This window comes from Oncorhynchus mykiss, chromosome 10 (genome assembly GCF_057628025.1).
Source record: "Oncorhynchus mykiss isolate SJ-2025 chromosome 10, ASM5762802v1, whole genome shotgun sequence".
NCBI lineage: Eukaryota > Metazoa > Chordata > Actinopteri > Salmoniformes > Salmonidae > Oncorhynchus > Oncorhynchus mykiss.
Genome location: NC_143031.1, coordinates 49,133,292 through 49,147,357, shown reverse-complemented (window position 1 = coordinate 49,147,357; position 14,066 = coordinate 49,133,292). Strand labels below are relative to the sequence as shown.

General features: G+C 43.8%; 1 protein-coding gene across 2 annotated transcripts in view; it reads right to left on the bottom strand.

Moving 5' to 3' along the window:
• Window positions 1–13,543, bottom strand: part of chm (CHM Rab escort protein) — a 35,287-nt gene extending 21,744 nt beyond the window's left edge. The window contains exons 1-7 of one of the 2 annotated variants that reach the window (XM_036933288.2): window positions 13,427–13,543; window positions 6,289–6,355; window positions 5,956–6,028; window positions 5,535–5,662; window positions 4,938–5,298; window positions 4,638–4,754; window positions 4,150–4,270 (exon numbers count right to left, since the gene is read on the bottom strand). In XM_036933288.2, the coding sequence (XP_036789183.2) occupies window positions 4,150–4,270; window positions 4,638–4,754; window positions 4,938–5,298; window positions 5,535–5,662; window positions 5,956–6,028; window positions 6,289–6,355; window positions 13,427–13,478 (919 nt within the window). In that variant the 5' untranslated portion in view covers window positions 13,479–13,543. The remainder of the gene's footprint in view (window positions 1–4,149; window positions 4,271–4,637; window positions 4,755–4,937; window positions 5,299–5,534; window positions 5,663–5,955; window positions 6,029–6,288; window positions 6,356–13,426) is intronic. The other variant, XM_036933289.2, reaches the window with a different exon arrangement.
• Window positions 13,544–14,066: the final 523 nt, after the last annotated feature.

The following is a 14,066-nucleotide window of genomic DNA, read 5'->3' as shown; positions in this document are numbered from 1 at the left end:
CACATATGTCTCAAGTTGAGGGAGCGTGCAATTGGCATACTGACTGCAGGAATGTCCACCAGAGCTGTTGCCAGATAATTGAATGTTAATTTCTCTAGCACAAGCCACCTACAATGTCATTTTAAAGAATTTGGCAGTACGTCCAACCGACCATAGACCACGTGTAATCGCGGCAGCCCAGGACCTCCACATCCGGCTTTTTCACCTGCGGGATCGTCTGAGACCAGCCACCCAGACAGCTGATGGGTTTGCACAACCAAATCATTTCTGCACAAACTGTCAGAAACTGTTCCAGGGAAGCTCATCTGCATGCTCTTTGTTCTCACCAGGGTCTTGACCTGACTGCAGTTCGGTGACGTAACCGACTTCAGCGGGAAAATGTTCACTTCCGATGGCCACTGGCACCATGGAGAAGTGTGCTCTTCACAGATTCATCTCGGTTTCAACTATACCGGGCAGATGGCAGACAGCATGTATGGCGTTGTGTGGACGAGCGGTTTGCTGATGTCAACGTTTTGAACAGAGTGCCCCATGGTGGTGGTGGGGTTATGGTATGGGCAGGCATAAGCTACGGACAACGAACACAATTGCATTGTATCGATGGCAATTTGAATGCACAGAGATACCCTGACAAGACCCCGTGGCCCATTGGTGTGCCATTCATCCGCCACCATCACCTCATGTTTCAGCATAATAATGCACAGCCCCACGTCGCAAGGATACCTAGACAATTCTTGGAATCACCAGACATGTCACTCATTGAGCATGTTTGGGATTCTCTGGATTGGATCAACATGTACGACAGCGTGTTCCAGTTCCCACCAATATCCTGCAACTTCGCACTGCTATTGAAGACGAGTGGGACAGCATTCCACAATCAACAGCCTGATCAACTATGAGAAGATGTGTCGCGCTGCATGAGGCAAATGGTGGTCACACCTGATACTGACTGGTTTTCTGAATAATGCCCCCTACCTATTATTATTTTTAAGATATCTGTGACCAACATCTTCATATTTCTGTTCCCAGTCATGTCGAATCCATAGATTAGGATCTAATTTATTTCAATTGACTGATTTCCTCATATGAACTGTAACTCTGTAAAATCATTGAAATTGTTGCGTTGATATTTTTGTTCAGTGTAGAAAACAAAAACACGTAATAAAAGTAACAATAAACACACAACGAGTAATGATAACTTGACTATACACACGGGGTACCAGTACAGAGTTGATTTGCAAGGGATACGAGGTAACTGAGGTAGATACAGGTAGAAACTAGAAACTAGGAATAAAGTGGCAGATAAACAGTAGCAGCAGCGTATGTGATGGGTAAAAGACATTTGTGCAAAAAGGGTGAATGCAGATAGCCAAATAGCTACCCGGACTAACTATTTTGCAGTCTTATGGCTTGGGGGTAGAAGCTGATCCTGTTGGTTCCAGACTTGGTGCATTGGTACGGCTTGCTGTACGGTTGCAGAGAAAACCGTCTATGAATTGAGTGGCTGGAGTCTGACAATTTCTAAGGCCTTCATCTGACACCGCCTGGTATAGAGGTCCTGAATTGCAGGGAGCTTGGCCTCAGTGATGGTAGTGCGTATGGCCCAGTACCTCTGTAGTTTTTGCAATCGGATGACAAGCAGTTGCCATATACCAAGCAGTGATGCAAGCCTGTCAAGATGCTCTCAATGGTGCAGCTGTAGAACATTTTGAGGATCTGAAGACCCATGCCAAATCTTTTCAGCCTCCTGGAGAAGAGGGGTTGTTGTGCCCTCTTAACGACTTTGTTGGTGTGTGGACCATGATAGATCCTTAGTGATGTGGACACAGAGGAACTTGAAGCTCTCGACCCGCTCCACCACAGCCCCGAGGTGAATGGGGCGTGCTCGGCCCTCTGTTTCCTGTAGTCCACAATCATCTCCTTTGTCTTGTTGAGGGAGAGGTTGTTGTCCTGGCATCACACTGCCAGGTCTATTCATCACCGGTGGTCAGGCCTACCACCATTGTGTCGTCGGTAAACTTAATGATGTTGTTGGAGTCGTGCGCAGCCTCTCAGTCATGGGTAAACAGGGATTACAGGAGGTGACTAAGCACGCACCCCTGAGGGGCCCCCGTGTTGAGGGTCAGCATGACAGATGCGTTTGTCTACCCTCACGATCTGGGGTAGCCCATCATAAAGTACAGGATCCAGTTGCAGAGGGAGGTGTTCAGTCCCAGGGAACTTACCTTAGCTTTAGTCAATGAACAGCATTCTCACATAGGTGTTTCTCTTGTCCAGGTGGGAAAGGGCAGTTTGGAGTGAAATAGAGATTGCGTCATCTGTTGGGGTAGTATGAAAATTGGAGTGGGTCCTTGGTGTCTGGGATGATGGTGTTGAGACCAGCCTTTCAAAGCATTTCATGGCTACAGATGTGAGTGCCAAGGTGGCAATAGTCATTTAGACAGGTTACCTTGGCGTTCTTGGGCACAGGGACTATGGTAGTCTGCTTGAAACATGTTGGTATTACTGACTGGGTCAGGGAGAGGTTGAAAATGTCAGTGAAGACACTTGCCAGCTGGTCATCTCATGCTCAGAGTACGCATCCTGGTAATCCATCTGGCCCTGTGTGAATGTTAATGTGTTTAAAAATCGTACTCCCGTCGGCTACGGAGAGCGTGATCACACAGTTGTCCGGAACAGCTGGTACTCTCATGCATGGTTCATTGTTTCTTGCCTAGAAGGGAGCTTAGAAGGCATTTAGCTCCTCTGGTAGACTTGCGTCTCTGGGCAGTTTGCGGCTGGATTTCCCTTTATAATCCGTGATAGTTTGCAAGCCCTGCCACATCCAACGAGCGTCAGAGCCGGTGTAGTATGATTCGATCCTAGTTCTGTATTGATGCTTTGCCTGTTTGATGGTTCATTGGAGGACATAACAGGATCTCTTATAAGCGTCCAGATTAGTGTCCCGCTCCTTGAAAGCGGCAGCTCTCCCCTTTAGCGCAGTTCGGATGTTGCCTGTAGTCCATGACTTCTGGTTGGGATATGTACATACGGTCACCGTGGGGATGACATCGTCGATGCACTTATTAATGAAGTTGATGACTGATGTGGTAAACTACTCAATGTTATCGGATTAATCCCAGAACATATTCCAGTCTGCGCTAGCGAAACAGTCCTGTAGCTGAGCATCAGATTCATCGGACCACTTCTGTATTGAGCGCGTCACTGGTACTTCCTGTTTGAGTTTTTGCTTGTAAGCAGGAATGAGGAGGATAGCATTATGGTCAGATTTGTCAAATGGAGGGCGAGAGAGAGCTTTATATGTGTTTCTATCCGTGGAGTAAAGGCAATCTAGAGGTTTTTTTCACCTCAGCTGACATGCTGGTAGAAATTAGGTATGATGGATTTAAAACTTTTTTGGTAAATAATATCGTCTACAGTTTATCATGCGACTCAGAACCTTAAAACGTCCTCCAAAGAGAGACACACCTCTCCCCTTGAGTTCACCCGACGATGCCATTCTGTCCTCCAGACGAAAAGAAAAATCTGCTAGATGCATATTATTCATGTCCTTGTTCAGTCACCACTCCGAGAAACATAGGATATTAAGGTTCTTCAGGTCACGTTGATATGATAATCTCGAATGGCGCATATCCAGTTTATTCTCCAGTGATTGTACATTCACCAATAGAACGGAGGGTGGAGGCGGTTTATGTACTCGTCGACTTAGTTTCGTCAGGGTGCCCGCACGTCAGCCTCTCTTACGCCACCTTTTTAGAGTCTCGATGACTGTGGCCTGGTCCGGGGTGAGCAGTAAGTCCTGCGCCTCCAACTCTTTGAAGTAGTAATCTTCATCCAAATCGTGGTTAGTGACTGGTGTTCTGATGTCCAGAATCAATTTCCGGTCATAGGAAACAATGGCGGAAACATTATGTACAAAAAAACAGTTCAGATCAACGCAAAAGTAGATTTGGACCGGAGCCTGTAAAACGGCTGCTATCCATAGTAGCGCCATTCTGAGAAAGTAGAGGAGTGAGGGATAGAGGACTGAGATAGGGAGAGAGAGCGCTGAAAAGAGAGTACCAGGGGTAAAGGACTGGGATAGGGAGAGAACATTGGGGGTAGAGGACTGGAGAAAAATCACCAGGGGTAGGGGAGAGGGGTTCCTACCCTGGTATTCCTCTGGGTGCTGCTCAAAGTCCAGGCAAAAGGTGAGGAACTTCATCAGCATCCTTTTCTCCACCACTGTCAGCTGCTTGCTGCCAAAAACATCAGCCCTGGAGCAGGGCACCTGCAGACAGCCAGGGAGGGAGGGGGAGAGAAAGAGAGGGAGAGAGAAAGTAATTGTGAGGGAGGCGTAAAAAATAAAAAAGGCGGGGGGGGAGGAGGGGGGGGGGGGGTGAGAGTGTGTGGGGTCAAACATGGGACAGCTATCTTGAGCAGAGTGATTGAAGTACTCAAATTAAAAACCGATGGTCATAACCACCACTCAGTAAATCAAACGTAAACACATTGAAGATAATGTAAAAATGTTGTTCAGCAGAGATTAAAAAGCTGTTTGTGCCACAGCATTAATCTGACATTAATCGGAAAGTCACTTAAATCTGACAGATCTTACATCACAGTTCTGCATCTGTGTGTGTGTGTGTGTTCTCTACCTGTTCCACCTTCCCGTTACGGTAGGTGAGGATGCGGGTAACGTTTTTAAACTCTGCGTATCGGCTGACGTTGGACTTGATGAGGAGGTCCACCAGTGAGCCACGAGAGAACATAAGCTGGGGACGGTCACAATTGAACAAATAAGCAACAGAATGCATTTAGCTGCATCATTTAAAATGGTCTAGCCTTAAAGTCAATTAAACATTAGGTTACAGGGACAAATACACTTACACAGAACAATGTGTTCATTTGGAGCATTGCCCCTCAAATCTTTTAACACCTCAATATACTGTACCAACCTTAGACACAAGGTCAATGTTGAACCTCCGTCCCTCCTTAACAATCTTGGTATAGGTGATCTTTTTCTTGGGCTCTGGTTGCCTCTCAGCTGGAGAGGGGCTGGCCTGCTGCGCCTCCCCCTGAGTCTCCTCTGTCTGGCTGGGCATCTCTCTCTCCTGCCCCTCCGGTTGGGTCTGCTCTGCCCCAGCATCAGGTCTAGAGGCTGGAGACGCCTCATCACCGGCCACCACTGGCTCTTCCTCCTCCACAGAACTGCTCTCGAGCAGACACCTCTCTACCTCCCCCTCTGAGTCTGGTGTTTGAGGGACGGACCAGGCTGCAGCCGCAGCCTCATTCACCTCCTCCTCCTCAGGTTCCTCACTGCCAACAACACAAAGCAGGTTAGTAGGACATTAAACAGGTGTGTAGGTGTCGAAACAAAACTATAAATGGCCATTGGCAGTGCCGTGTAAGCTAATTCCTGTAGAGTTTTCTGTAGTGCTTTATTCTAAATGAAGCCCTCATCAAGGAGACTGTTTGAAAATGAGAATAATGGAGAGGTGGGGCAGAGGTTTGTCCCCTGTGTGTGGGTTTGGACCGGTTGTCTTCAGTGGTACCTGGCGTAGCAGAATACTTCCAGGTTGGAGATGGATGTGTCCATAGAGCTGAGCGCCAGGGCCTCCTCTCCCTCCTCCAGCTTCTCCTTCCAGTCCTCCCGTATAGCCTCCTCACTCTGGCCAGCCTGCTGACACAGGAGACAGGCCAGAGCTACAGAAAATGTGTGACATCCAAATGGGCACACAATATATTGCACGCGCACGGCCTGTAGGGCCAACGTGAAGCCATTACCCAGGCCTCTCACAAGAACCCTCAGGACGATCACAGTTAACACATTATCTTCTTTAAAAAAAGGTCAGAGCAGGCGGACCATTTTATATTCACACCTCCAGTTAGTCACATTGGTTGAATCAGTTAATGTGATGCTTTGTGATGATGTGCTACATTTCAAAAGATAATAGCAAACACAGCTAAACTCACTTTGTACTCCTCGATCCAGGACAGCAGTCCATTGAATGTGAAACTGGCCCAGTTTCCAGCATAGTAGTTTCTCCTGTAGGATGGAGCATACATTGCAAGCAAGAATTGAAGTCATGTCTTGGTTCATGCCTTATACACAATCATGCACCAGTAACTTTAAAATGAACCAATTTGACAAAATATTCACCCCAGAATGTACTTTTTAAAAAATAGGCTATTTTGGAATATGTATCTAAAATAATCACACAGAATGAACGCCTAACCAGAGCACCATCTCACCCCAGTGCAATCCAACATACCATTACCCACCCACCTCACCCCCCTCAGACTCACCTGTCAACGTGCAAGACCCTCTGTCCAACACGGGAGCATGCCGCTGCAATAACAGACTCAGACAGGCCTGAAAAGGAACAGAGACAGGAGACACATTGTCAAGCCCAAGACGAAGCCATTCAACCCATTATTTCCACGTGGCTTTTGTCTGAATGGAATAGTTTAAATTTCATTTAAGATATATATTTTTTTCAACCTGCCTGCTGAATCGGGAAGTGATGAGTATTTATTTTAGTGTATTGCTTATTCTATTGTCAAATGGGAAAGAAATGTCTAGAGTGAGACTCTTAGGGCATTTGGAGTGCTAGTGGTGTTGGCAGTTGAACAAGGTTCATGAACAATAGGCATCAAATAAAATGAAGAGTTCCATTTGAATAGCACTACATTTTCCACGGCACAAATGGCTCCTGCCCCGAGGGGAAAGAAAGCGCTATCCTCTGTCATGAAGAGCACATCAAGAAGAAAAAAAAATCCACCTGGTATTCATTTAGCCGAGAGAAAGATCCTAATTCATTCCGGAGGTTTCCGTTTCCTGGAGAAGACAAAAAGGTAAAAAGGGCCAGGGCAGAGGAGTCACACCACAGAGATAGGGGTTAGGGTAAGCGAGATTGAGAGGCAGTGCCACAGTTAGAGCCCAGAAAACAACTCCATTAAGCCACCAAGGCATCCTGGTCTCTCCATCGCTCTTCTTTCTCATCTGGCCTTGCACTGTCCCATCTCGCACACACAATGGGAAAGTGATTTATTCTCATGTACATGCCGCCACTTCCAAACCTCTCCCTGTGTCATTTAACAGAGAGCATCTCTCAGTCACAACGGAAAGCCAGAGGCTTATGCAGTTTCACCTTGGCACTGTACGCTCTCATTCCACATATGCTACTCTGTCCATTTGTGTCCTCACCATTTCGACATTAGGCATATAGGCTGCCAAAGATGAACACAGCTGCAAGCATCACCGAGGATTATGCAAGAACATGAAGTATAGGTAGCCAGTGTCCAATCGTATCAATGTTGGGACAGCACAAAGAAAGATTTAAGTGGACACTTAAGTATAAAATACACTCTCTCAATGAACTACACCGCGTTAAAAAAAAACGACATAGTTGTATCTCTAACCACCAGGCCATTCTTGAGATGTTTTTAAAAACTGTAAATAACCTCCGATGCCATCTTTTAATGCCATTTATCGGGTCCGGTATTGATTTTTCCACATCATGTTTGCTAAAGACAAACATTACCTGCCATAAAGCACTGATGCCACACAGACAGGCCTCACGATAAATAATAGATAGGGGGCCGGCAGGACTTTGATGACCGAGCAAAGCCAAAATGCTTTCAGCAGGAATTGTATGTAATCATAAATCACTCTTCATTTCAGAGAACATTCCAAAATGGATTCTCTCTCCACCTTGAAAGTCATTTGACGTGTTATTTATAGTCGGGCTGAGAGCGCTTGGGAAGGCAAAAAGAAACTAGCAAGCCCTCAGCAGACAGAGCAGGATGGGAAGGCACTTCAGTCAACACCACCCCGTCACATCCTCTTCTCTTGTCACTCGTATACGCACACACACATGCACGCACACCGTTAAAATGGGATTAAAATGAAATCCGGCCATTCTATTCAGTCTTAACTGTGAAGTCTTCATAGTTGATAGACTTTCTTACCCTGTGCGGTAGGCCCATCTTGTTTTAACATCTAGCTTACAATACAAGAAGATGATGACCCAGTGACTTGAATCGCCATTGTGTTTTGTGTTTGGGACGTTCCGTGTAATTTCTACAAACTATGACACTCACCATCTCAGATTGCTCTGAAATTAAGATAAGCATTCCCGGAAACATTATTTTGCTGAAATATCATTTGATCTCTGACAAATTAAGCTAATTGATTGCATCCCAAATTGGCCATTTTAAATGTATAGGATTCATATAATATTCAATAATTTTAGCACCCAACATCTGATTTGGACCAAACTTTTTTTTTTAACAATGAGTAAGACATGAGGAATCCAAAGAAGTGGTCAGAAGCTACCCACGGATCCCCCCACACACCATGCCAATCCCACCCCAACGACCAGAATATAGTTTCAGTTTTCTATGTCTGACAAGTAGTATGGTGCTGCGGCTCGGAAGTATTGTTTCTTCATCCTATGCAATGTATTCTCAGTAAATTTGTTATAGTCCCCCCCCCCCCCCCCCCCCCCCCCTGTTCAGATAAACCCAACAGCTTCTGTCTCATTTATGTCCCATCCTATCATCCTGATATAACCAGGTTCTGACCACTAGATGGTGCTGTTCCTGCTATTAGGTGATTATTTTCTTAAGAACCCCCCAATTTGCTAGGTGGAACTGAGCTACAGTGGCAGTACAGGTGCAATGCTGAAAGGGAGGCACCGTGAGACCCAACACGTTGCTGGCAGCAGTGCGATAAAGGACACAGGGAGAAAAATCACAGCACTTATTACAGAAATGATTGCAGTTGATATGCAGCCATTGTCAATTGTAGAGGATGCCAGTTTCAATACCCTAATGGCATATCTGGAACCAGAAGAAAAAACGTGATGGCCCTGATGGAGAAATTGTACAATGATTGCTCTGCAAGTACAAAGTACGAGCGCTCAAACACCACACGTGACAACAGATTGTAGACGTCTATGAACACACTGTGGTACATCACTGCAACAAGCGATCACATTGATGAGAAGTGGGACATGAAGTCCCATGTACTGACAACTGAAAACATAAAAGGAGAGGAACACAACAGAGAACCTAAAACTGCATTAATACCATTGTTGTTGAGTGGGTGGGGAAACAGCAATAAAGTGAGCGCTGTCTGGTAAGTAGCCAGGACTGCTGTAGATTGAACTACACTGACCCCTAGCGGTTGTACGCAGCACCATATCTGAATTGTGAATTTGCGTCTTGTTTTTTTTTGTCACACCCCTAGTTTCAAATGCTAACTTTTTAGCATTTGTGGCACAAATCCAATGCAATCCAATGCTAGATGCTCTGGTGAAGGCATAAATGCCGAAACACATTAGCCTGCCAGGCCGAAAATAAAAAGGTGAAATCTTTTTATAATTTGATTTCCATTTTGTGACACAAATGCTAAAAAGTTAGCATTAGAAACAGTGCCCAACAAAACCAAAGCATGGATTGCTGTCATAACTCAAACTGGAAACCAATGTTATTTTGTATTTTGGGTGAACTATCCCTTTAGCATTGATCATTCTTCAAACTTTTACCATCTAGTGGTCGGAACCTGGTACTATCAGGATGTAATGTCTATGAACGGGAAAAATAAAGTCACAAAATTCATTACATAGGATTAACAATCATTTGAGCCGCAGTTCCATACTACTTGTCAAGACAGAGAACTGATACTACATACTCGTTGTTGGGGTGGAATTGTGGTAGGGGGTCCATGGTCAAAAGACAACCCTTTCTTTGGATTCCTCATGTCATACTCATAGTTAGAAAAAAAGTTTGGTACAAATCAGATGTTAGGTACTATAATTATTACATTTTTTATGAATCCTATTAAAAAAAAACGCAATTTGGGTGCATTCAATTAGCTTAATTTCTCAGAGATCACATTTTTTCAAACAAAATAATGCTGCAGGAATGCTAAACTTATCGGTTTCTAACAACAAACGATTTCAGAACAATCTGAGATTGTGGGTGTCAAAAATCAACTCGTGCGTTATTTTACCAGACAATTTGTTGTCGTTTTAAACCTGACGACAAAGCAAGAAGTCTAAGTGCAAGTCAGAGATGTGTCAACTAGTAAAGCTGGAGATTGTTGGCTCAGTTCCATAATCACATGTCCTGCTAATGGAGGCCCTTCATGGCAGTGACTGGAGGTCCTACCAAGATGGATAGTTACATTAACACAACAGCAGGGAACGGCTCAGCAAGATGCCGGCTCCGTTTGCTTTATTGCCTCTCTATTAAGACTCTGCACAAGACCAGTTCCACTATGAGAACGGGAATAATTGTGAATCTCTGTCACTGCTGTCCCGGGAACACAATCGATTTGCCATGATACCATTCCACTTAGGCTAGCTTGTAGAACGTCCTTGTAGGTTTTACCTGTGCTGACTTGCTACCTCCCATCTAGCTCACTTGGCTGTTGTCGAACATTTCAAAATAAAGGTCCCGTGTGGCTCAGTTGGTAGAGAATGGCGCTTGCAACGCCAGGCTTGTGGGTTCGATTCCCACGGAGGACCAGTGCAACAACAAAAAAAGTCAGAAAACGTATGCACTCACTACTGTGGATACACTCACTAGTCTGGATATGGGCGTATGTTAAGCGAATAAAATGTCAAACGTAGGCTATTTAAGGGATATTAATCTAACGACTGGACAAAAGATCTGCAATGGCCCAGGGGTGCTATGCTGATGAAAATTATTTCAAGGTCAAATTGTTTAAATTACAAAAACAAATTGACAAAATATTTGTAAAGCAGATAATTAGGCCTACAATTGGCTAGACCCCCTTTAAGAGACTTTCATACATCAAACTCGCAGATGTCCAAAAGAGAACTAGCCACGTAGACCAGAGGTCCCCTGTGTCACCCCCTGGTGAGCGTCAGAGGTGTGTGAACAGGGGACTGACGGGGTGCAACCAACAGGAACACCCTGCCTCACACAGGTGAAGGGCCAGCAGATGGAAAACAGGTGTCATTAGGGGGCCACTATATTCATAAACAACTGTTCCTTGTCCACGGCCACCTATTGCACACAGACCCAACACAAAGACAGAGGCTGGGGAACCTGGGGGAAAAAATGCTTGTCTGACCAACCTTGACACAGAACACTGCCTGCACAGAAATAGACTGGGTCATCAGTGCAGTGTTGTCACCCACAGTATGGGGACCAGCTGGCTTGAAGTTTTGCACCAGCAAAACCAGAAGTGGGCCAGAGATATTCAATTTGCACACCATCAATCATAGTGCTGAATTATAGCAATAGGCATCTGAGCTGTCATTTTTAATATTTATTTTCCTCCTCCATTGCATAGCGAATCCCAGCACTGGTGAGCTCCTACAGTGGATCCCCTGCTGGCATCAGTTCTGTGCCTTGAACCAGGTCTGTGCATGGACTGATTTCTGAACATAATGAATTAGAGCACCTGTATCCTTTCCTGTGCTATTATTGGGGCTAGATTCTTATTGGTAAGCCCAGGTCATCATTCTGAATGAAGACAAACCATTGCATTGTCTTGCCAGAACATTGAATGAAACCAGTGCTGTGGATTCATCAAAGAGTAGGCCAACTGGCCTATAGTGAATTACAGTGGTAATTACAATTGATTACATGTAATCGGTGACATGTAATCTGATTACAAAAAAACTAACTAATTAGTTACGTAACCAGCAAAACATATTGTAATTGGATTACAGATACCTTTGAAAAACTAGATGATTACTTTTCGGATTACTTTTAATTTTAGAAAGGATGTTTGAGAAAAATACACTATGACACCTTTCTGTTTACTCAATTACATTCAATTCAGCATTAAAAAGAAGCTGTAAGTATGTTCCACCTGAGTGAGTCTGTCCACAAGCCAGAGACCATGATGACACAACAAATGCGTTTGTTAGATCATTTTTGTCTTCTTTTAATGTCATCTGCACATCAAGCTGTTTGCTCCTAACAGAACTCCGCTAGGTGAAGTGCAAGTCTGTGCCTTGCATACTCCCTTAAAAGACCGGTGCTTGGAAAACAAGAAAAAAGCGGCAATAGTGTCCCTCTTGAGATGCCGTAGCCAGTATACATTTCCTCAAAATAGTACAAATTAATCTTAGATAACCATGAGGTGTGGGGTAGTATTTCTCAAGTGAAACAATTTGCATGAAAATGAGTTTCAATGAGTCTCTCATTGAATGACAACAAACACTTAATTGAAGAATCCATACTGTTGACCAAGGGGTAAAGACTTCAGCTACCAAACTTTGGCTTGCCTCAATATTTTTTTGTGTGTGTGCATTAACAGAGGAAAAAACATAATATATGATGGGAAGCATGCAGACGTCTTAAAGAGAAAATTATCAAAAAGTAACAAAGTAATCAGATTACGTTACAGAGTTTGGTCAATCAAAAAGTTACATTACTGATTACAATTTTGGACAGATAACTGGTAACTGTAGGCCTAACGGATTACATTTAGAAAGTAAAATATCCAACCCTGAAACAGTCATGGGTGTGTTAAGGATTTGAGAAATACGCATTTAGACGTTTTAGTTACAAAATAATTATGTAGAATTACAATTAGCTAGGTGCAGAATGTGTAAGATAGCATCACATTAGACTCATCTTTGTCTGAACATTTGATCAAGCAATTTCTATTCTGAAGAACCTGATAATGACATCTTACATTTCATATCCTGTATTGTCTAGTTAGCATTTATAAACAGGTAGATAGGAAAATATACTGTATGTGGTGGTTGGACACAAACAGTTCTACATTTCATTGGCTAAACATAGATTTAGCGTTCGCTACCCAACAGTAGCCCAGGCTAGTCACAATGACAGTGCATGCTTCTCTCAACTGAGAGCAAGCAGTAAGTTAAGTTAGAGAGATGCCTTTACTAATGCTAGCTGTTTGGCTCTATATTTTACCTTTTGTACCATGTGCAAACGTTGGTTGTTGGGGTTAAAGTTAGTTAACTAGCTCTTCACATCAAACATGGACAAGATAGCAATAATTCAGATAGCTGATAGCTAACATTCACACAGACGTTGCCATCAAGGAAGCTGATGACGTTGTCAAAGTTAGCTACTATAGCTATCGATGTTGAAATGGTGAGCTTATAACACACACACACATATATTTTTTACGCGTTCAGAAAATGACACGAATTGCTAAGGCTATAGCTAGCTAGCCGTTTTATATTCAAATGGTACAGGTATACATGTTAGATATTCCGTGCTCCTAATTAGCAAGGTAACTCCCTAGCTAGCTGCTAACGTCAACAACAAGCGGCTAGCGTTAGCAACAAACGCTATCAGCCGTTTCACAGTTTTGGATGAAACCTTTAGACAATATTCTTGCACCCTCCCCAATTTCAGGGGGACAGTTATCAAGAAACAGGTTGAAAGTACACACACTGGCAAACCAACAATAGTTTATTACCTGTCCCGAGTATGATAACATCAAATTCGGATGGTAGGTTGTCAGCCGCCATGGTGAGCACTGTATCATGTGACAGAATAGCTGTGACGTCACATGTACGTGCGCGTGTGTACACACACACACAATGATTAAATCAAAAAGTATCCCATGTATTTTCTCTTAAATAATAAACATGAGTAATATCATATTAGTAAAGATGTAACTATAAGTAAACTAAAATAGAAACACCGTACCTTCAACATCCAATATTCCATAATATAGTAGGCAATGGGAGATTAAGGTGATAACATAAATAACAACAAGATACACTGCATCAGCATTGATGAACACCTCCAGTGGTCCTAAAACTTTCCATCAATCCCTAATATCTCAGGCATTCATATAGGGTAAGAGGTATCTTAGTTTTGGTCCATGTTTCCCAGGGGACCCTAATTGGTGGGGAACATGTACAACATATAAAAGCACCCCAGACCCACCTGGCCAGATTAGAGTTTGAGGGAGTTCGATTAAACTGAGTTGTGGTGCAGCGGTCTATGGACCAGCCCGTGACATGAATGGGCAAAAGCGATAAGGGAAGAGCGCCCTTCTCAAATCGAACAGTAATCTATACCACTCGGTCATGTTGTCAACAATCGTTCAG